Source organism: Siniperca chuatsi, linkage group LG20, assembly GCF_020085105.1.
Source record: "Siniperca chuatsi isolate FFG_IHB_CAS linkage group LG20, ASM2008510v1, whole genome shotgun sequence".
Taxonomy (NCBI): domain Eukaryota; kingdom Metazoa; phylum Chordata; class Actinopteri; order Centrarchiformes; family Sinipercidae; genus Siniperca; species Siniperca chuatsi.
Window position 1 is genome coordinate 8,420,252 of NC_058061.1, and position 24,437 is coordinate 8,444,688.

Sequence of the window (24,437 nt, forward strand, 5' to 3'; positions counted from 1 at the left end):
AGACATGTCATTAGACCAGACAGGAGCACATAAAGCATCTCTGCATCGATCTGGAAGCTCTGGCCCGCAACAACAACAGGCGTATAGACACACAAATCAGGCAGGGAAATGCATATTGGGTGACACAAACACAATGAAGAACATGTGTCGTTCATGCACGTATTCAGTGTACAGACACACCTAAAACACACACGCAGAAACATGCACGCTCTCAAGTGGGCAGGTTGGAGTGGATCTGTTGTAGCTCAGATTAATGGAGTGAGTCAGTATTAGCTTAGAGTAAACAGTGAGACAGACACTGACATACACACCACATGTCACACTTCATCCTGTGGAGAGCACTGTCGATCAAAGCAAGCGAGCAGGAGGATGAAGGAATGCAGAGAAAGAGGAGAAAATACGCAAATGAAATGATAGGAAAGAAAAAAGAAAAGCAGAGGAAAATAATCAAAATCTCTCAAGCTAAAATATTTCTTTTCCTTTGCAGATTTTTAAGCACTATCATCTTATGTTTATATGACTCTTCCACGTTTTTTTCTATTCGTTGTTTAACTAATGGATTCTTGTGGGCTGGTTGTGTGGTTGTATGTAAAGTCTGACTTAATGTTTTTCATTGCTTTCCGGCCTCTTTTTTGAAAAAGATCTTTACTATATGTCAACAAGACCCCCAGACTAAATGAAGGAAAGGGAGAGTTTAAAGCTTTCTAATCAGATTTTCTAATCAGATTTGTAAATGTTTCTATTATTTCTTGTTTTCACTTGATTGTTGGATTGACTTAATATTTATTTAACTGTGACCACTGTTTTGTATGCTAGTTGTGTAAGGTAAGGTCTGACTGTAGTACTGGAATGATTAGTCGATTAATTGAAAGGTAATTTGACAGAAAATTTATTGACAAAAGCCTTAATAAACCGTTGATTGTTGACGTCGTTTCTCAAGTAAAATTGCCAAACATTTGTTGGCTCAAGCTTCTGAAATATGAGGATTTGCCGCTTTTCTCTGTTTTATATCATCATAAATAAAATATCTTAGGATTTTGGACTGTTAGTTAGACAAAACAAGCAATCTGAAGGTGTCATTTTGGGTTCTGGGAAATTCTGATGGGCATTTTCCCACTATTTTCTGACATTTTATACACTAAACAATGTATTGACCAATTAACAAATATTATCAACAGTTTAAGTGATACTGATAATAATCTTTAGTTGTTTCAGCTCTCCCTAGAAAAACAGATCTTGATCCCACTGAGACTGATTAAATTAAGTTACTAAAGGAAAGGACAAGACAAGAAAGAAAAGATAGAGAGGAGAGCAGGACGAAAGGAAAGGAGAGACGTAGGAAATTGTGTAAAAAATTACCAGGAAAATATGCAAAGAACTAGTATGGGAAAGACTAAAGTAATTAATGATTATGGTAGGCAGAGTGGAAAAAATGTAAAGGGTGATTGGCATTAGACGTTGAAGGCTATCATTAAACTACTACTCATGAATAAAGCAATCTGTGGGGAGGCAGGAAGGAGAGAGAGAGAGTGAATAACTGATCTGATGGTTGCTGCTACTGGGACCAGCTGCAACTGTACCGCCCCTTCGACGTTCAAACACACATCACTTGGATTTTTCTGTGTGCTTGTGTGCATATGGCGAGTGTGTGTGTGTGTGTGTGTGTGTGTGTCTCATATGGCTTGGCTTTGTTTCTTCTCATGGGTCTCCTCCTCAACATTTCACACACTAATTTGTCATTTCCATGGCAACCCTGTGTTACAGGGGCTACAGCAAATATGTGTCTTTGTGCATGTGTGTTTCAGGGAGAGAGAGAGAGACAGGAAGAGAGATGGGGAAGGAGGGCGAGAGAGAAAGAGTGATTGAGTGAACAGTACATTATCATGGACAGCTGTACTGAATCAAAATGGCGGATGGAGGCTGGGAGCACATCAGGGGAGCCTACATTATACAGCACCTGATAGAGGGAGCAGGGTGGAAAAGATGCAGGGTAGAGAAAAAGGGAAAGATGCATAGGGGGAATTTGAAAGAAGGAATAAAAGAGGGGAGATGGAGGGACTCATCTCTTCGCTTCCACAAAATGTAAGAGAAGAGAGAAAGAGGTAGAGGGGTAGAAAGAGAGACAAGGAAAGGGAGTGGCAGAGAGTGAGGGATGGATGGCTAGAGTGAACGAAAAAGAGAAAAATGCTGGTGTATCTAAATCCTAGTGTAGCAAGCCTCAATCATGGCAGCCCTGTCATTCTGGAGATAGCACATTGCAATTCCCCTGCACCTCGTTTTTAGCCCACCATGCAGTTCTGCTATCAGCTCCTCTCAGACTGTCCACACACGCAAATGCACACACACACACACACACACACACACACACACACACACACACACACACACACACACACACACAGCATAAACTCAAATATCGTGCATGAAGGCATCCCTCCTTAATAACAGACAGGTGGATTAACTATGCACTCATACAGTATACAGATAGATGACCAGTGTAGGAAATGTATGTAAATGTATGCTAACATATGCATAGTATCTATATTAAGTTAAAGTGTGAAAATACATACAGCCAAATTTACCAAAGGCTACGACTGCTGCTTCCATCTCTATTCAGTGATATACAGCATCTGGCTTTGAAACCGATTGGGCTATCACATCACAGCCAAGGGAGCGATACTGTAGAGGAGGATATTACTGTCAGGACACAAGTGACAGATTGTTTGTTTGCAACGTTGAGCTCTTATTCCTTTTTTGTTGTTGTTAAATTGAAGGCATAGAGATATACAGTTTAAAAAAATTTACGCCATCTCTGACAAAGGTGTTCTTGTCCCAAAAGTAAAACTATTGCAGAAATGATTAATTGATTAATTGTTGAAGTCATTTATCAAGCATAATGCTCCTTTTCTCTGTTTTATCACTGTAAATTAAATATTTTTTGGTTGTGGAGATATCACATTGGACTCTTTGATGGACGTTTTTCACTATTTTATGACAATAGGGCTGCAACTAATGATTAATTTCATAATCTTTTAATCTGCAGATTATTTTCTTGGTTAATTGATTAATCGTTTTGTCTGTAAATCAGAAAACTGTGAAAAATGCCCATCACAATTTCTCAAAGTCTAAGGTGATGTCATCAAATGTCTTGTTTTGTCTAACAGTCCAAAACCCAATGATATTCAATTTACTATAATGTTAAAACAATGAAAAGCAGCAAATTCTCACTTCTGAGAAGCTGAAACCATCAAATTTTGGGCATTTTTACTTGAAAAAGGATTTGTTATTAATTAATTATCAAGATAGTTAATTTTCGAATGAGTAATTGATTAATCGACTAATTGAAGAAATGATCAACACATTAATCAGTACTGAAAATACTCATTACTTGCAGTCCTATAGTGAATAAATCTATAAAGTGACATAAAATAGTGAAAAATGCCCACATCACAATTTCCAAGAGTCCAATGTGATGTCTTCAAAAACCAAAGATATTCAGTTTACATTGATAAAAAACTGTGAAAAGAAACATTTTTTCTTGATAAATAGTAAAACATATTAAAGTAAAATTATTTTTGAGCAGATATGGTCTTTTTTTAAGTGAATTTCAAAGTGAATTTCCTTGAGACACACATAGAACATAACTAAATAATATCTTGTATTGTTAATCCCTTTGAATTTCATTTTAAGAAAAACAATGAACAGCACACTTCCTGCCATTATGTTCAGTCTTTTATTTCTTGTCCCTTTTTTGTTTCTTTTATCTACGCTCATCTCTCTCTCTCTCTCTCTCTCTTTGACTGTAGCTTGAATTTGGCCTTCTCGCTGGTACCCAGGGAAACCGGCTTGTTTCCATGACAATGTCTGCAGGCAGAACAGTGTATTTATCTTAAGCTGGATAAGATCAGTCAGTTTCATCCATGTTAGACACACACACACACAGACGCACACGCCCGCACATACCATCATGGCACATATGCACAGAGAAGACCATAGAGCGATGAAAAGCACACACACTGAAAAAATGTGCATTTGTGCATACAGGCAGCCAAACTGATTTGAAACCATCAAGTTAAATATATCCACACAGACAAATGACGATGCTAGATCCACACACATACTGCACTGTCATTCAAACACACACACCTAATGAAACCCCTTTCAGCAGGTTGTTAACAAATAACAAGAGCATAAAGACCTCTTTTCATAAAGGTAATGTAATGGGTTTTTAATGAATGCTGTGGCTATTTCAGTTGTCGTAGTTATGCCAGAGTAAATGAGTGTTTGTGTGCCTGTGAGTACAAGTGCGTGTATGCTTGTTCATGTGTTTGTTCTTGTTTTGGCAAACAGCAAAGAAATGAACTTCAAATGCCAGATGGGGTACTGGAGTGAATCGCCAATTGGGCCACTACCCTCAGCACCCGCCCAGACACAATGGAAATTGCTAGTAAGAGACAATTGCAGCACCGACTAGCCTGTTTCTTTCTCTTTCTTTCTGAAAAGGGAGTGTGTGTGTGTGTGTGTGTGTGTGTCGGTGTTGGATGAGGTATCTGCATCACTGATGAATACCATCCTGGCTGATGCGAGACTGTGTCAAGTCGGGGAGCCCAAGGAGAGATGCAGCGCCCCTGCTGAGAAACGCTGCAGTCTTATCTCCCTTCCTGTCTCCCTCTGTGTCTCCGACCTTCTCTTTCCAACCCTCTTTTCCCACTTTCTGAATGCGCTCCTATCTTTCCTCACCATCACTTTTCTACACTCTTTTACCCTATCCTGCCCACCCCTCCTCCCACCCTCCCTTACACACTTGCAGCCAGCCTCTGCTCTATCTTTCCCCTTCATCCTCTGTAAACGGGGAGTCCGTTTGATGTCTTTATTTTTAGGCGATTACAGGGTGCATTCAGCTTTCTGTGTTCCCTATTAGCGTTGCGGTGAATGTGCGAAAATGTTAATGTGTACAGTTGCTAAAGGGATAATAATTGCATACAATTACCAGTAAATGTATACATTTACTAGGGGGATTGCTACACATTTCCCATGGAGAATTCAGTAGCTGTGCATCTCCCTGATAATGTGGGGGAAGAGCTCTGTATGTGGTGCTGTGGCTTTCATTACAAGAACTACATGGGTGTTAAGCATTAATGAGCATTGTAGCACAGTACTGTAATGGGTGTTAGTAGCGGAGAATAGAGTCTGAATTAGTCCCATTAGTGGAAAGGGTATATGTAGAAAAATTGTGCATTTTGCAACAAAACTTTGCTGCAATTGCTTTATCACTGCTGAAGGCCAGAGCGGGCACAACTTAGTTTTAACAGTTGTTTTTTTTTTTCACAGCTCAAGATGTGGCCATCAGGAGCCAAATTCATGCCAGTCAGTCGGGCAGGCAGCCAATCACCAGACACTTGCCTCTTAACACCAAGCTCTCTCTCTCACTTCGAGTTGGGTGCTGCTCACTTTTCCATCTTGCTAAATTATGTAAGAATTACAACTACAGTGGCTAATGTGTGTCTGACAAATATCTTTTATTGACAAATATACAGTGCATTACAGTATTTACTTCAAGGCTTACATGATTGTGCAGATGTTACTAGCAGGTAAATGGGTTTTTTTTTCTTAAATGATACTAAATTGAATATTTTGGGGATTTTGACTGTTGTTGACAAAACAAGACATTTGTAGACATCAACGTGGGCTGTGGGAAATAATGACGACCATTTTTCACTATTTTCTGACATTTAATAAAGAAAACAATTAACTAATTGATCGAGAAATTAATCAGCAGATTAATCAATAATGGTCGTTTATCAAAATTGTTGTTAATTAATTTTCAGATGGTCAACTAGTTTAATAATTGACAAATTTCAGCACTACTACCTAAAGACAACACCTGAGTGACATAAGTTATTTATAGTTATTATTATACTATTATTTAGTTAATTATAAAGGCATAATTCAAATAACAAAAATATTCTTTTTTCATTAAGTGTCAGTGCCCGTATTTTATTAAAGAATAATCAGTCCTTGTGACATTTATTATTAGGACTGTTAGATGATGATGAGTAAGAGGTAGGAGACATGCTGTACTTTGCTGGTACTGACTGGTTCCTCTTGTCTTGGCGTCTGCTACCACTCCCAACCCCACATATGGTGGAGTCAGCACGGAGCTCGTCCTCTGCTTGTGTGTATGCGTGTGTGTTTTTGTGAGAAAAGCACGCACATGTGTATATCCGGCAGAGAATGAGAGAGAGGTGGAGGGACAAAAACAAAGAGACAATTTAAAAAGAGAAATCCAAAGAATTTGACACTGAACATGTGTGTGTGAAGCCTGTGCCTGAGTGGAGTGTGCGTCCATCTGTGTGTTTTTGCCATAAGACAATGTGTTAAAATGAGCCGCTTTGATTGCCGACGCTTTATGAGTCACAAGTGATGACTCACAATCCACCTCCCCTGAACACGCACTCATGCACTCATATAAGACACGCACACACACACACAAACATACGGACACACATACCTCGTTCTCTCTCCTGCCTTCATCACTGACCGTGAAGAATATGTGCAGGCAGTCTTACTCATGCATATTTACACTGAACACACACTCGCTCACCTACTCAGCGGGCACTCTCTAAAGGTTATTGTGTGTGAGTGTGTCTGTTTGTCTGTCCGTTCACGTAAGCACGTGTGTAAAGGTCACTTCAAGCGAGGCTGACCACTTGTTTATGCCGTGCACTGCACAGATTGTTGGATTGATATCGAGAACACTTGGACATTAATCGAACAACCCGCCTCAAAGCTAAAAACAAATAAATAAATATCATAAACGAGCAATGCTGCCAATTACGTCCAAGAGCCACTTCTCAATCCTATTCAGAACCTACAATCACTCATTCACCCAGAACCCTTCACGGTCTATTCTTGGCCAGACAGAGAGAAGAGAAAGGGCAAAATCTGCTACTTGGCTTTAAGCACATTTTCCATCCAGATTATTGCTGCTCAATACTTTAAAAAAAAGAAAAAAAAATCCATTTCCCCCTCTTCCTTTGGCTGCTCGATACTTATGAAAATCCAATTTGGCTCCCTCTTTTCTTTCTTCCCTCCACAATTCGTGCATTTTCACCCACTCAAAGTGATTAGTGATCTGTGGGTATCGTTTCCAGGGAGAATGATAGCTGTGTTTTATGGAGGAGGGGAAAGGTCCAGGGCTCCCCATCAGGGCTGATGTCCCCCTGGAGAATGACTGGGCTGGGAGGGCAGACAGGAGCACCGCTGTCCCTTTGCAGATACAGGCAGTTGCTCTACATCACAGGAGAGAAGACGACTCACTTTATCTCTCCCTTGCTTCCTCTTTCCCTGTCTACATGCTCTATCATTCATTCGTTTAGCTCTTCTCTCACAGTCACAGTTGCTTTTTCTCAATTTCTCCAGCACAGACACACACAAGCAGACACACATACTATATATCTTTCGAAGACACTCCTCCCCGCACCCAATCCGCCCCCTCAAAGAAACTCATTTTAGCTTTGCGGGCTCCTCAAAAAGCCTCTTTATGCTGAGCTAACCTAAGCTAGGCTTCATCTGCACCATTTGACAGCCTTTACATCTCCGTATGCAGAGCAAAAAAACACTCGCGCAAACACACACACACACACACACACACACAGCGTTTTCATATGTACAGTTTCTCAATGAGACTTCAAAGGTTTTAAAAAAATACAACAAAAAATCCACCACAGTTCTACTTTCAGTCTATCACAATCCTAACAACCGTAATAGTGAGGGCATCCACTATACACAAATACACTGAATACATTGTGTAATACTGCTGGAAACATATGTTAATACATGTTGGTCCTTAAGTAGGTGATTTAAAATGCTGAGCATGAGCCAGATGAAGAAATTAAATTTTCACTGCCACCTGGATGATTCATGGCAGACATTTTAAGGCAGAAACTCCAGCAGGAGGAGCTTACTTAGCAATCAAAACACAGCAAAAATGCTCAGATAGAAATATACTTGTCAGAATAGAGATGTCTCACTGTGATAGATGGTTGCAGACATCATTTGTGCTCTATTCAAGATATTTCTATCCACCTGCGTGGATGAACATTTCATTAAATAGCACATTTTACCGAATACATGGCAGCCCTGTCACAATGGGAGACAGCCGTCATCATGTCCTCTCTCATCCAATCAAAGAGCACAATAGACGCAGATCAGCCTGTCATGGTCAGGCCTGTCTTTATGTGGGTCAATCAGTGTATTCATCAGCGTCATGCAGAGCCGACCGATCCAGCAGCACCTACCTTCAGATTTTCAAAAGCATTGTAGGCCGGAGCTCCTATTCATTCGCATGCATGCATGCACGCTTAACTATGAGCACACTCGAACACACATGCATCAACAGCTTACCTTACAAAAAATTAAATATTCCAATTTAATGGAAACCGCAAATAAGAACTTGAAGCAGAACGGCTTTAAAGGTCTGCATTACCATACATACAAGAGCCTGTCAATACATACAACTTCAAAACCATCCTAAACAGCCCATTAGCCATACACATGAAAAAATCAGGGGGTGTACCTCTGAGCTTTCCTAAATTCACAGAGGGTGGAATCGCAAACAGTGAAACAGCAGAAACAAAGAAGGAAAAAGGAGAAAGAGGGCAAGAAGAGAGAGGTGGAATTGTGAGTTTTGTTCATCAGTGAACATTTTTCAAATGGCAGAGCAGTGGCACTTGTTTTTGGGCTGTGTTCAAAAACACTGGACAACTTGGGGGTTGAGGTATAACAGCATTGCTTTCATACACAGGAACATCTGTTCAGAATCACATGCGCTTGCCAATGTATGAGCAGGAGCCCATGTGAGTAACCAGCAACGGCAGAGCGAGACATGCTGGAAGCCGATGAAAAGTCATCGATGATTGTGGACTTGTGTTGAAGTGTTCCTGTGAAAACTGCCACAGTCATTGATTCAAACCAAAATTTAAAAGCACACATGCACACATATGTAAACATCGTGCACACACACACACACACACACACACACACACACACACACACACACTCAACGCTCCCATTCCTCAGTCAAACTCTTAGATACAGATGAGAGAAAATGAAATGAGGTGGAAGAGTAAAGACCAATTCAAACCATCCATGGAGTCAGTCGGTCAGTCGGCCCTTAGCTCCATTTCCATGACCTGGAGCCCTGCCAAGTGTAACCCAGCCAAGCGGCGTCAAGCTGCAGCTATCTACACCCTCACCCATCACCAGCCATAATTAAATTATATATACCAGTAGAAGTTGCTCTCAGGCTCATCACTCTCCTCAAAAATCAAACCAAAAAATTTTTTTAAGGCCACATTTCATTTATTATTATTTAATCGTTCCACTGCAAAAGCCCAAGTCATCCATTTCAGTTTAAATTAAAACAGAAATTTCTGATGAGACCAAATGGGACCGTTTTAAAATGAAAACATCTCAATTACAGAAAAAAACTGACCTTAGTTCAGTGCCTAGAGAGACAACTTCCTCCCGCGCCAGGTAATGATGAAGTGGGGGAGGGATACAGGGAGTTGTGAGTGTGGGAGTGAGGAGGTAGGGGATGATGGTATAGCAGAGGACAACAGGAAGTGAGGTAAGAGGAGGCCATACCTTGGTCGCCAATCATCAGGTGTGCCAGACCTTAAAGGAAGACAAGAGCACAGTCAGCACAGCAAAGGATCATGGGGCGTGAAGTGTGTGTGTGTGTGTGTGTGTGTGTGTGTGTGTGTGTGTGTGCATATATGTGTTTTTGTGATACAGGAGTTTGTTAATGACATGCTAGTGAAGGCTAAAGTTCTCTGTGTGAAAGTGTGTGTACGAGTCCTCTAAATTATTCCAAATGTCTAAAAAAAACTTACACTTACTCATCCTAGGCAGTGATCCTACGCACAAATGGGTACGCACACAAACGTTTGCACACAGCCATGAACTAGGTCGTATACAGTACAGTATCTGTATGTGCCTATGTCTGTTACCTTGAAGTAAGAGCCACTTCAGATGATTGCACATGAGATGTAGAACTTACCAGACGTCAGCAACCAACCCTAAATACCCACATAGACCAACATACATTTACGCTGGCTACCTTGTACTGTATTTCCAATATAGAAGATGCAATGAGAAGATAAAGGCCAGAAAAAAGAATATAAAGGACAAGAAGATATGGAAAAGATAGGTACAGAGGATGGAGCGGAATGGAGAAAATAAGATGATGATAGAGCTAGAAATGTGTACTTAATAATAAAGTTAAGAACATGGGGAAAAAAGGGAATCGGATAGAAAAGGAAAGAAAGAGATGTTTGAATAAAGACCAAGAAGAGAAACTTAGAAATAATGACAGTTATAGACAGAACTGAGAGAAAGACAGATCGATAGATAGATAGAAGTGCAACCTACCTGGAGTGTAGCTGTGCTCTGGAAAGTTGTCGCGGCCGGACGAGGAGAGAGAGAGACAGACATTCATTAACATGCATGCTAAGCCCTTGGGTTACCATGGCTACTTACTGTACATGCACACCCATCCAGGGTTACCGTGGTAACATACATGCAAAGTCCACGCAAACGTCACAATGGATATATTGCACTGGTAGCCAAAACTGAGGTTTGTCTATGTATATGCACACAGCCGCATTAAAAAAAATGCATCTCTCTCTCTGACTCGCACACACATACCCACCCACACCTGTAGATACAAAGGTTGGAGGGGGTGAGCGCGAAAATATACTTTCCTACCTGTATGTTTGGATTCAAGAGCCTTTTACCCCAGAACTTACCTTGCAGCCGCTTCCTCTCCCCAGAGCGCCCCGACAGATAGCATGCAACACACACACACGCACACACACGCACACACACACACACACACACACACACACACACACACACACACACACACACACACACACATTCAGTCTCACAATCTCTCCCTCACTCTCTCTGTCTTTCACACATACACTTACATTGACTATGGCAGTAATAATGATGTGAAATAGCAGGAAAACATGTAGGGATGGATTAGCAGTGCAGGAACACGAGGGGCATGCATGGTTCAATACTGGGACTGAGTGTGTGCGTGTGTGTGCATATGAAAGTGTGTGTGTGTGTGTGTGTTTTCTGAGCTGTGTGCTCATCTGAGTGTTTCCTTGCCTCTGCCCTTGTGCTAGTAGCATGGCAGAAACAGGTGGAGTCATTAGCATGCTAACAGCGATTTGCCCTCAAGGACAATGCAAGCCAGGCCAGCCTAACAAGCCAGGTTCACTCTGCCTTCACTGGAGGGTACAATAGCTTAGACAGTAATTACATTTATGCATAGCCCTGCCCAAACTCGCTTCAGTGTACTTTGAATATCTCAAATAATAATTTTTTGTCCAAAACTGACATTGTTGTGCTTTGCAACAAAACCATGATAAATAGCCCTCTCCTCAAACTGTATGAAAGATGAATATACTGTGTTTCAGGGGAGAAAAAAATGCTTACAGTATATAATTATATTACTTTTCAAATGTTTCTTAACTTGTCACAAATCAGCAAAAATATGAGTGTGAATAAAAATGGATCATTAGGGAGCCTTGACGTAAACGTGTACGGAAACTAGCACTGCCACAGCCAAATTGCTTATTTCTTGCTTCAAACACGGTCCTAAGGATCCATTTTTTTCTCTTGCGGAGCATATTTATTCTGTATTAAAGATTCATAACAGAATTTCTTTCTAATTTTCAGAGGGTTATAATTTTATCTCAAAGCTTTATTGTGCAGCTCCAGTGAGGTTGCTGTGCTCAAAATAACAATAATTTCAAGGTACCATATAAGAGATAAACCTTTATACCTGATTCTGCCTGACTCTTACAAAACTACACAGCCTGGACTCACATACTGGCAAATACTGATGATCCTCATTTTCATAGAGTCAACTCTGGTTCCACCATATACAATCAACAAAACCTTAGATGCTGTTAACATAATATTTTTTCTTTATTCAAAAAGGGATTTGGCCTGAGCTTTTATTCCACTATTCCTCGAATATTAAACGAAATTTGCCACCCACTTCATTTCTCTTAGATACAACCTTTAAATTTCTTCTCCAGAGTTCCTCAGTGCACCTGAAGAAAGTTTTATTTTGACATAGTATAAGTTGGTATGAGTTATTTACTGGTAGTGATATTGATGCATGGATATTAGCCCTGCCTGTGGATCCTGTGGTCGGATATCCCACTGAGCCGGCATCTTGTCAGACTGAAATGAACAACAGTACATGGGGCCAGTTTTCAAAAAACATTTTATACCACAACACAGCACTCAAAATTTAAACCATCCACAAAGAATACATCATCTGCTCACTTCTCCTCTCAGACCTCTCTGTATCTCTGAACTATTTTCAGAGGATGAGTTCTATGATTCATAGAGGTCTAAGATAAGAACCAAGCATCGGAAGATGTTGTTGCACTTTGTTGTCCATGGTTTATGTTTTTGTTAACTGGCCCTATTTGCTGCTGTACCTCCATACCTTGAATCTCTTTCCTGTGCTAATGTCCATGATTACTTTAATATCACTACCCATGAGTAACCGAAGAAAAGACATGAAATAACCTTTTAAATCCATTAAACCGATTAAACTACTCTCAATTTCCACCATCATCAAACCATCATACTCTTAACCCTGCAGCACTTTCTGCCAAAACTCTGAAATGTGAATCTCAGAAACTAGTGAAATACCAGTCTGAAACAAGACACTCATACCAACACTCAAAAAGGGAGCTAGAAGGGATCTTTGTATTTCCATTTCAGTCTAACAGCAAAATTCAACCCAAGAACAACTACCTATTATGTTTTATCTGAAGCTGTATTTTATTCAGTGCAGAATATACACAATATTTATTCTGGTAATGCTATATGATTTCACATCATAGCAAAACTACTACAACCAAATACAGTTCTGCTCACCCCATATACATCCATCCAAGCAGACCTCCTAACTGGAACCATTTTATGAGACTACTATTACTAACATGGGCCACTACTGCCAGGAGAAAAAAATATTTTAGCACTTGTTCTCCACGGCAACACTTGGCATCATTCACAATTGAAATGTGAGTCCATCTCTAGGAATATAAAACAGCCCCTTAAAAGGTATAAGTAGCCTCTTGTTGCACGACAAAGTGCCAGTCCAAAGCACGTATTGTATCTGGTGAGAGCCTTTATGTAAAATGTCTGCAACTCCCATTTAGCCTGTAGAGCTACACTGCTATTAGGTACCTCAGTGGTGATGTGACTAATGGTTTTGCTGGAGCCTGCACATTGTGTGAATGTGTTTCTTCAAGTGTTTGTATGTTTGTGTTACATGCAGGTGTGTATGTTTGTGTTTGTGCAGGTGTGTGTGTGTCAGTGCTCTCTGTGTCTCCCACTGTGCCCTAACCAGCAGCAAAACAGCAGACTGGATTAGACTGGCTTAGATCACACGTAATTCTCAGTGCAGCACTGAGTTTCTGCAGAGAACTGATCATAGCTTCACCTGTCACTTCCTGAACGTATAGACACACCACATGCAGACACGAGCACTAGGGCTGCAACTGACGATTGTTTTCATGATCGATAAATCTGTCAATTATTTTGATTTATCAATGAATTGTTTAGTCTATAAAATTGTGAAAAAAATTGTGAAAAATGTCAGTCACTATGTCCCAGAGCACAAGGTGAGATCTTCAAATGGCTGTTTTGTCTGACCAACAGACCAAAACCCAAAGATATTCAATTTACAATGACACAAAACAGAGAAAAGCAGCAAATCCTCACATTTTAGAATCTGGAACAGGGGAATGTTTGGCATTTTTGCTTTAGTATCTTAAGTATCTTAAACGCTGCGCTGCAACTTACAATTATTTTCATGATCGTTTAATCTGCAAATAATTTACTTGATTATTCGTTTTGTCTATATAATGGCAGAAAATAGTGAGAAAATGACTGTTAATATTTTCCACAGCCCAAAGTAATGTCTTCAGATAGCTTGTTTTATTCAACCATCAGTTCAAAACTCAAAGATATTCAGTTTACTATCATACATGACAAAGAAAAACATCCACCTCTCACATTTGTGAAGCTGGAACCAGCAAATGTTTGGCATTTTTGCTTGATAAAATATGTTGCTGATTAATTTTCTGCCGAGCAGCTAATCAATTAATTGACTAATTGTTGCAGCTCTACTTAATTCATTAATTATTCCTCTGTCAATCGACAAATCATTTCAGCACTAGTGAGCATAACACACCAGTTACCTTCCCCACCTGCTTGGAAAATTAAGACCAGTGGTCAGTCATTATCGCCTTAAGTTTGCCTGTCATATATAAACACACATACACACACACACACTCTCACCACAAATATGTAATTACAGTAGATTTGTATGGCAGACAGGATGCCTGAAATCACTAGGAGGGAGGGGGAGGTTTGGAGCTGAGGAGTAGGAGTAGAGAGAAAGAGTGAGGACAGAGAAACACTCCTGGTATGAGGTCTCCCTATTAGTCCTGTCTCCATGGTAACCTAGACCATCCCACTGTCCACTAAATGGTAGGGTGTGACATGGTGGGTGGCTAAAGGGAGGTGTGATGCTGACAGCGGTGCTGGGTGGGGTGTGAGGTCAGGTCTGTGACAAATGGTGGCTGAGCAGCAAGGCCAATCGAACGTTTTTGGCAGATGTATTTAAATCATTAAAACATCAATCGCTGAGGCAAAGCTGAAAGGAATATTTGGCTTTAAAGACAAACCAAAAAAAAAAAAAACAGTTTAGAGTGCTATTGATTAAGAATGCAGATTTGCTCTGTGAATGAACTGAAGCAAATCTGGCGACACACACAACTAAGCAGGGGGAAATAAAAGCATTTGCAGTACTGGCCATAACAAGGTAGCTGAGTTCATTAAGCAGCTGTTTCGTTTTTGTAATGGCCATCATTACAGTGCCCTGGATATTGGCACTTGTATTGACCAAAGGCTTGTTTGACAGTATTAAGGGAGGGTGTTCTTGTAGAGTTGAGATATTAAATCATTTGTGAAACAGCATTTTTCTTTTGCCTCTTCCATAAAAGTTTTATTTTGTTATCAGGCTGTTTATTGTCACAGTTCTTTGTATTTATAAAGTACTACTGACAGGACACAATTCCTCTTTTATAATGCATAAGAACACTGACACAAAAACACATACTATACACGCTCACACATACACAAACAGAGCATCCTAACAGACTGCAAGCTGTTCCAATTAATGGCAGGCCATAGATTATACACACTTCATTTCAACACCCTATGTATGGTACCTGTGAAGTCCATCTAGAATCAATGCAAATCCATTAACACAGGCAGCCAGGTTTCAGCCATGTAACAACCACTGATTTCCAGCCTCTTAGCCTAGTTCCAATTAAAGTCTCTCAACATGAGCCAACAACCACATCCATAATGGATCTACAGTGGTGTGCAAAAGTGTTTGCCCCCTTCCTGATTTCTTTTTTTTTTTTGCATGTTTGTCACACTTAAATGTTTCAGATCATCAAACAAATTTAAATATTAGTCAAAGATAACACAAGTAGACACAAAATGCAGTTTTTAAATGAAGGTTGTTATTAAGGGAAAACAAAAATCCAAACCTACATGGCCCTGTGTGAAAAAGTGATTGCCCCCTAAACCTAATAACTGGTTGGGCCACCCTTAGCAGCAAAAACTGCAATCAAGCGTTTGCAATAACTTGCAATGAGTCTTTTACAACGCTGTGGAGGAATTTTGGCCCACTCATCTTTGCAGAATTGTTGTAATACAGCCACATTGGAGGGTTTTCGAGCATGAACTGCCTTTTTAAGGTCATGCCACAGCATCTCAATAGGATTCAGGTCAGGACTTTGACTAGGCCACTCCAAATTCTTCATTTTGTTCTTCTTCAGCCATTCAGAGGTGGACTTGCTGGTGTGTATTGGATCATTGTCCTGCTGCAGAACCCAAATTCTCTTCAGCTTGAGGTCACAAACAGATGGCCGGACATTCTCCTTCAGGAGTTGTTGTAGGGTCTCTGAATGGCTGAAGAAGAACAAAATGAAGACTTTGGAGTGGCCTAGTCAAAGTCCTGACCTGAATCCTATTGAGATGCTGTGGCATGACCTTAAAAAGGCAGTTCATGCTCGAAAACCCTCCACTGTGGCTGAATTACAACAATTCTGCAAAGATGAGTGGGCCAAAATTCCTCCACAGCGCTGTAAAAGACTCATTGCAAGTTATCGCAAACGCTTGATTGCAGTTGTTGCTGCTAAGGATGGCCCAACCGGTTATTAGGTTTAGGGGGCAATCACTTTTTCACACAGGGCCATGTAGGTTTGGATTTTGTTTTCCCTTAATAATAACAGCCTTCATGTAAAAACTGCATTTTGTGTTTACTTGTGTTATCTTTGACTAATATTTAAATTTGTTTGATGATCTGAAACATTAAAGTGTGACAAACATGCAAAAACATAAGAGATCAGGAAGAGGGCAAGCACTTTCGCACACCGTATATGGTTATTGTGTTTTACCAAACACACCAACTGAGCCCATCAAGGCTTTAGCACTGCCAGGCAGGTAATGCTTTTCAGTGAGTTTCAGGAATTAGCCTCAAATCTCCATAGTCTCAAAACTCGACGGTCTGAATGCAGCTCAGAGCTGTTCTCAAGCTCTCGGCTTCAGCTTCACTAAACTGACTGCACTTCTTGGGAGTGGGCTTAGTTCTGGCGGTACGTACTAAATTGAGAGTCATTGGCAGCCATAAAAAATCAATATCAAACACAATCAGTATGCATGTCTTGAGCTGTTTGTGAAGGCTGTGAAGGTGTGAATGAAAAATAAATGTCTACACTGAAGGACCTGTTGTTTGGAATTGGAGGTATAAATTTGGAGATATGCATCAACAAAAGTAACAGTATGTGCATGTGTGTATTTAAGTGTGTGTGTGTGTATGTAAAGGATGAGATGTATATAATGGGTCAGCATGGTTCTGGGCCTTACCTTTGCTGCAGTCATTGCCTTGGTAACCGGTGTCGGAGCAGTCGCAGATGGCCTTGTCGTTGACCACGCTGCACACCCCTCCGTTCTGGCACTGGTGATCTGGCCCACAGCCAGCTGTTACTGTGACGCCCTCCGAGCTGTCCAGCGTCACCAATGAGCCATTGATGCCCACCGCCGTGATCCAGCCACGGAAGGCCGGGTGTTCCCGCACCGAAGGGGATGTGAGGCGCAAGGGCGAAGAGTGGAGTTCTGGCGTCACCCCGCCCATGAAGGTGTGGCTGAATACTGTCATGTCTCTTCTCTTGCTCTTCACTTCCGCCCATCCCTCCAGTCGCCCGTCCACCTCCAACGAGGTGTTCCTCCAGTCCCGCTTGACACGCACTGCGTGCCAGTGCCCGTCACTCACCGCCACACCTGACTGCAGCTCGGCTGGCTCAGCACAGAAGATGGAGAAGCGCAGGCGGAGGTGGCCGTGGAGAAGCAGCAGCTCGAGGAAGTCGCAGAAGCCCTCATCATCCAGGTAGAGCAGCAAGCCCTCCTGGCTGTGAGTCCGCAGGCTGAAGCTCAGCACACTCTCGCAGCACGCGTTCCATACTGGAAACCGTCCCCACTGGCTGGACACACCTCCAAACTCCAGGACCTCTCCTTGGGCCTGGCCCCCCACGCTGCACAGGCACAGCCCCAGGAAGAGCAGGGGGGCTGCCGCCCAAACACACACCGCCATCACACTCATGCACACACTCGCCCTCACACTCACACACACACGGGAGGGAATAGAGGCTAGAGCTGGGGTGTTCCCTCTAGCCTACAACTCATGGTGACAACTGTAGGGCACTTCGTAGAACACTTTCTATGTGTCTCAGGTGCACCCTGCTTTCTTGGTAGTGCTCTTTACAAGAGGAAGCTCCTACACGATAAAGCTCCAGTGAGGGAGGGGGTCAAACAGCAGCTCCCTCCGTCCTTTCAGCACACTTGGAGAATCTTCTTTTGCCTTTGCCTGGTGTTTGTCTTCTCTGAGAAGTTCAATGTCTTCTCTCCATTCAGTCTTTCAGTCTTCACTTCTGACATATGAGATTCCAGGTGTGTGCATGTGTGTGTACATCTGTGTGAGTGTTAGATATGTGACAAAAAGGATGCGAACTCCATTTTTGTGCCCTAGATAGGGCCTTATCCCCCATGAAGGCAACTCCCCACAGAGTATGAGTGTGTGTGTGTGGGTGTGTGGCTCACACATTAGTAATGGAGAGAAATGACACCGTCATAGCAGAATTTTCTCCCCCTCCTCCCAGTCTTAGTAGGGCAAGACTTAAAGTGTGTGTGGGCAAATCTGTGTGTGTGTGTGTGTGTGTGTGTGTGTGTGTGTGTGTGTGTGTGAGTGAGGTATGTGTGTCTCTCACTGCCACGTCATCACTCTCTCCAGCGACCTACAGAGAGAACAGAGATGCACAATCAACCAGGGTCACACACAAGTAAACATGCATGCACAAACTCTCGCGCGCACACACACACACACACACACACTCACAGCATATGCACAACCCCGCTATTATTCTCAGATTACTCTCTCTCATGCATTTTGTGCACACACACACACACACACTCTCTCTCTCTCTCTCACACACACACACACACATAGACATCACATTGTCACATTACACATTTAACAGGCCCAAATCAAGACTGTCTGTGAACATACTGAACAATAAAACCTAGATTTCTGGGCTACTTTCACACAGCCCACACAAAAATGACTTACGCTAAACACATAAACACACATAGAAATACACAAACAGCACCTCCTCAGTAGAGCTCCCATCATGCCGCAGGGGATTTTTATAAGGTGGCATACCTGCGACTGCCTTAACGTCATAAAGCATATTTTTTTCTACTTCTGAGACTTATTATTATGAACAGACACCTTAACCAACGAAATTTGTTTTTTAGGTCATTTTTTTTGTAAAGGAATTAATAACGTTTAGCGGTGGGCACCTCACGCCACCGTCAAGGATTCTGTTAGCTACATCACAAAGAGCGGGAGCAGCACCGCGCGCTGCGGCGGATGACTCAAACCGCCTCGCTTTTATCGAATTAACGGCTTCGGAGCTCATTTCTAACAACTGGACACATTCACACACAACAAACCACCGCTGTAAATGTAGTCTCCACACACAGTAGGCTACAAATAGTTTCTTCCCCGCGTCTCGAATCTTTGAAAGGCGAAAAGCGGGCGACATCACAATTATTGATAGACTGGGTGAATGAATGCGGTTTAAATATCGATTCTCGATTTGCGGCCATAGCCTACCCCCTCTCCATTTTTTCTTCTACGCGCCCGCTACATGACTACACCGGGTGTTCAGTCTCATCACCTGCCCCGTAACACCTTACTAACGTTACAGCTTAACTAACCAGTAACTCGGTGATTACTTTTTTTTTTACACGCTTACTGTTTTAATTGACATCACAACCTGTAAGGGTGATGTGACAGCTTCGCCCCGGTGTATAAAAAACAACCCAACAGCGGTCTTTTCTTCAATGCAGGCACATAGACCTACCTCACGCACATCCTGTGGTTCCGTGGCAACAGTGCGGCGCGCGACTCGTCGATTTCGCTTCCCATTTGAGGAGAACCTCAAAGCCACGAGAGAGGAGAGAGAACCCGCGCGCTTGGTGGTAGATAGAGCCGATCTACAGGACAGGGATGAAATTATCACAGGCTCGCCTTCAAGCGACAAGGTGCTATTGGTCTCCACTTCGCGCGCGCTGTCTCTCTCTCTAGCTCTCCTTCCCTCTCTCGCGCGCTCTCTTTCTCTGACTCAATGTCTCTCTCTCTTCTCTCTCTCCGTTCTCTTGAGGGGAAAAGGTGCAGTCTGATGCTCTCCGCGAGACTCGGCAGAGGGAGCGTCACATGGTCACGAGAGAGAGAGAAAGAGTGTGTATGTGTGAGAGAGTGAGATAAAGAGGATGGGCGGGGCCGCGCGCTGCTGCAGCACCTTGGAAGCGCGCACACACCGCCCGCACGAAACAGAAACGCAATTACCGGAGGCAGAAAATAAGGCGAGAACCGGGGTAGATCCGAATGATTAATTCCGTGAGTGACAGGGACGATGGCCTTTACCTCTCTCGTGCTACAGGAGCGAGTGTAAGGAAGACAGCGATTCAGTGAACTGTGGGGGGAAGGACGGAATGAAAAGGAAACAGAAAAGCCGTCTCAATTTACAAATCTCTCTCAATCTGTTTCTGTTTCTCTCCCTCTCACACATTCTCAAACAGTTACACTCACATAACACACACTTAATTCATCTGAACAGACATAAACAAGGTTCTAGATAAACATACATTTTATGGCCAAAAATATATGGACTTTGTTCTTGTGGAGTCCTACTACTTTTCATAGTTTGGGCAAGACCCCTTGGTTCTAATTAAGGGAAATCTTAATTTTTAAAACAATAATTTTGACAATGGTGTGCTTTTAAACTATGTTGCAACAGTTTGAAGAAGGTCCTTTCCTGTTTCAACTTGCCCACATGTACAAAATCAGGTCCATAACAAAATGATTTTCCCAGGCCATAACTGGCCTCCATAGAGCCCTGATCTCATCCCCATCCAACACCTTTGGGATGAACTGGAATGCGAACTGAGAGCCAGGCCTTATCACCTACCATCAGTGTCCGACCACACAAGTGTTGTTGTGGTTGAATGGGAACAAATCCCTGCAGCCAGGTTCCAAAACCGTGTGGAAAGCCTTCCTAGAAGCCTTTTGAATGAGATGTTAAAAAATCACATATAGGAGTCTCGAGTGTCCACATACTTTTGGCCATATAGTGTATGAGATCCCAGAGGTTTACTCATGATTTGTGTGTGTGTGTGTGTGTATACTGTACAGTACAGTATGTGTGGTCAGGTATGCAGGTGTATCCACTTTATTTGATTCTTGCGAGGTGCATATTGCTTCAGGCAGTAGGACAATCACATATGGGTGTAATGTTCAGGTGTCCACATACTTTTGGGCATGTGGTGTATTTACATTCATGCTGCATATACAAACATCCTCAAATACACGCACAATCCTATGCAAGATCATCAGTAAACACACATGCAGATGCACTCACACAGGGCTTTTTTCCCCCAGCCTGTCCCATGGAGGGACTCCAGCTGCGTTGAGCCCAGCGCAGAGGTGCTCTCCCTGGGCTCCCTGGGCCAGCTGCTGCTGCTGATCTTTTTCTCTCTCTCTCCCTCATATGTCTGTCTCCGACTAGCCAGCACATCTGCTTTACTCATTCTACTCTGCTTTAACACTCACCTTCATCATCGAGTGCTGAAGCTGAAGGAGGAGGAGGAGTAGTAGAGCTAGAAAATTGGAAACCAACGGCTGGGGCCTCCGTTAAAAAGAACAACCCTGACCTGATCGGAGATGCCGATTCAAGATGCACTTTACAGAAAAGATGAATGGAGCAGCATTCAGCCTTTAGCGATATGCAGCCATCAACTGCACACACATACATCATTCCTATTTTTGTACAGTAGCTGTCATCTTTATCTGTGTCTGTTTGCAGTGGATTGTGCAGTCCGGCTGTTTGCTGCTATGAGATATTTGCTTATGTACATATTTACTCCAGCAAGGCAGGCGACTGGCAGCTTTAATGGTTGATCCACAGTATGTCTTATGGCCACACAGTTGGAACATGAAGGCTCAAATTGATTTGAGCAACAGATATTAGAGCAAAAGGGGGTGAACACAGAGACCAGCGCCGGAATAAAGAGGGGAGGTCTGAGCATGCAGTTGTGCACATGTTTTTGTGTGTGTTCTTATGTGAGGGAAGTGTAAGAGAGGGAAGAGAGGAGAACAAGGCTGGGAGGAGGAGGAGGAGTTACTATGGAAACTATCTCAACATCAGCACCTGGTTTCCCATTGGACTGACCACCACCACCACCACTCCTTAGACCCCCTTAAACCCTACTCCCCCCCCCCCCCTTCCCATCTCTGGGCCAGGCTGACCTTTTGGACCAAATGGCATTATCAAATAATAACATTCTTCCATCTCTTCCCCGTGCAATGAAAAACACCACGGAAAATTCTGGTAGAAACACGCTTTCGGTGTAGAGGACCATGTACAAATAAAACGTAAAACACACGTGCAGAGATTAATTACTGCTCTGACAAAATTAAAGTTGATGTGAAATGAAGTATTTATCAAATAATTCACATTTAATACAGTGAGACATTCATTCTAAACAAAAGATATTGCAAAATCTTATCTTATCAAGTAACATTTGTCTATTGAGCCATAAATGCCAGTGCAGTCAGATTATTTCAACAGCTTCCCAATACAAATCAACCCATTTCAAGGATTTTCAAGAAATTCATGTCAGTGTCTTGACAGAGGACAGAACGAAACACATCACTGCACTAGAATCACTATAAAATATTACTAGATTGATTGAAACAATTTTTTTTAGGTTGAAAAAAATCTCATCACACAGGGAGTTTTCTTTTCACTTGTTTTAAGAAAATAACATTTTCATGACTAAAAAATAAGACGACGATGTGGATTCTTTTGCAGCAAAGATATTCTAAAGATATATTCATATTTTAAAAAATCCATTTTGAGAAAGTGCTCTATTAAAACTTTGTGGGAGCATTGCTTTTGCCTGAGGATATAATTGTTTGCAACAATTCTGAAAGACTGAGCAGTGAACTTCAGGTAAGTTTTTTTTTTTTCGGAATGAAACGTCTTTGTAGCCAATTACAATAAAAACGAGCAAAATGGTCAGGCCTGATGGAGGCCCCATTCAGCATGCTGCAGAGCAGGTTATCTGTTTCTACAAGAGCCATCAAGACGTGATGTGATGCATCATCAGTCTGTAAGAGGCACAGGAAAATGCATTATACCATGAGCATTTTAAATTGCTGCGACTCTATCAGCCAACATTAACCGTGACAGATATGGGCCGCCTCTGATTGCATTAGTCTTTATTGAATGATGAGGCAGAGGAGCTTCATTCTGTACATTTCTCCAACCACGTTTACTCTTCCTCTGCCTCTTCTTACTTCCCCTCTCCCTTCCTCTCCCTGACAGGCTGACAGCAGGCAGTGACCCCTGACTCTTTGCCTACTCAGCAGAGAGAAGGTCACTGTATATGCGTGTGTCTGGGTGTGTATACATACTGTATTTTCTTTATATATGTGTGCGTGTGTGCAAGAGCGCTTGTGCACGGGTAATGTGTCTGAACTGCCAGCAGAGAGAATATACAGCCAAAAATAAAAACTCATCTGTCAGCATCCAGTGGGTGTGTGTTCATGTTTGTGCGGCCATATTTTGTGCTTGCGTTTATGTCAGTTTGTGCTACAGTGTTTGGAGCTGAGCTTGAGACGGCGAGGTTTACCTAGTTTGTGCTGTGAATGGTGACAAATGGCACAGAGGGGGTTGAGGAAGGGAGGAGTTGAAGTGCCACATGTAGAGAAATGATATAAACAGTGGGATTATATGTATGTAGAAGACTTAGTGTGTCATTTAAAAGACCATACTTACACAGTGGTGAGAGCATATGATTATAAGGGTATCATTTTATGAGTCAGATAGACACCCCTGCTGTCATTCATACAGAGAGGGTGTTCTTTGTGCAAGTACAAATGTGTGTGTATCTGTGCATGTGCATAAGTGAGTTAGTGTGTGTATGTGTGAGTGTGTTTGACAGGCAACCACCCTTTTCTAAATGAGATTAAATGGGAGGTTTGTCTCTAATCGTGTTGTAATGAGTTTCTGTGTAGCTCATACATTTACTAATTCCACTTGCCAATAGTGCAAACAGCCACGTGCGCATGTGTGTATATGTGTGTATATGTCTGTGTCCCTGTGTGTAAGGTTGGAGAGGTCACCTCCCTGCAATCTTACTCTCATTTATAACAATAGCTGACCTGTCCTCATCAAAGGATTGCAATTTCTAAACACAAATAACATTAGCTCATGTGCACAAGCATGCACACATGGACGCCCACACACGTGCACAGGCACACAAGCGCGCAAGCACAAGAGCAAACGTGCAGTCCATCTGCGTATGGATCTGTGTGTCATTAGAACTCTCAACAGGCATTAGCATTGATCATCTGACCAGCAGATGGAGAGTGACCGACAAGAACCAAACAAAGCCTGTCTGATTGTGTGTGTGTGTGTGCGTGTGTGTGTGTGTGTGTGTGTGTGCGCGCGCACAGAAGTGGGTGAAGAGGTATGAGAAGAGGGGAGGTGTGTGTGAGAGTGGGCTTGATTACATGTGTGGCCAAATGTAAAAAAACCTCAAGATCCATAGTTCATTAGCCCTCACTGCACTGATTCAAGTTTGTGTGTCTGTACATGTGCAGAGCTTCGTGTGTGTCTGTGTGCATCAGAATG

The 24,437-nt window shown here is 42.2% G+C and overlaps 1 protein-coding gene across 22 annotated transcripts in view; it reads right to left on the reverse strand.

Annotated features, from left to right (window-relative positions):
* Positions 1 to 19,960, reverse strand: part of nrxn1a (neurexin 1a) — a 58,348-nt gene extending 38,388 nt beyond the window's left edge. For 6 of the 22 annotated variants that reach the window (XM_044178692.1, XM_044178677.1, XM_044178683.1 and 3 more), the window contains exons 1-5: positions 19,602 to 19,959; positions 17,047 to 18,470; positions 10,435 to 10,452; positions 9,649 to 9,678; positions 8,579 to 8,590 (exon numbers count right to left, since the gene is read on the reverse strand). In XM_044178692.1, the coding sequence (XP_044034627.1) occupies positions 8,579 to 8,590; positions 9,649 to 9,678; positions 10,435 to 10,452; positions 17,047 to 17,779 (793 nt within the window). In that variant the 5' untranslated portion in view covers positions 17,780 to 18,470; positions 19,602 to 19,959. Of the gene's footprint in view, positions 1 to 8,578; positions 8,591 to 9,648; positions 9,679 to 10,434; positions 10,453 to 17,046; positions 18,471 to 19,601 lie in introns of all 22 variants that reach the window. The other 16 variants (XM_044178690.1, XM_044178679.1, XM_044178688.1 and 13 more) reach the window with 10 other exon arrangements.
* Between the last annotated feature and the right edge of the window lie 4,477 nt (positions 19,961 to 24,437).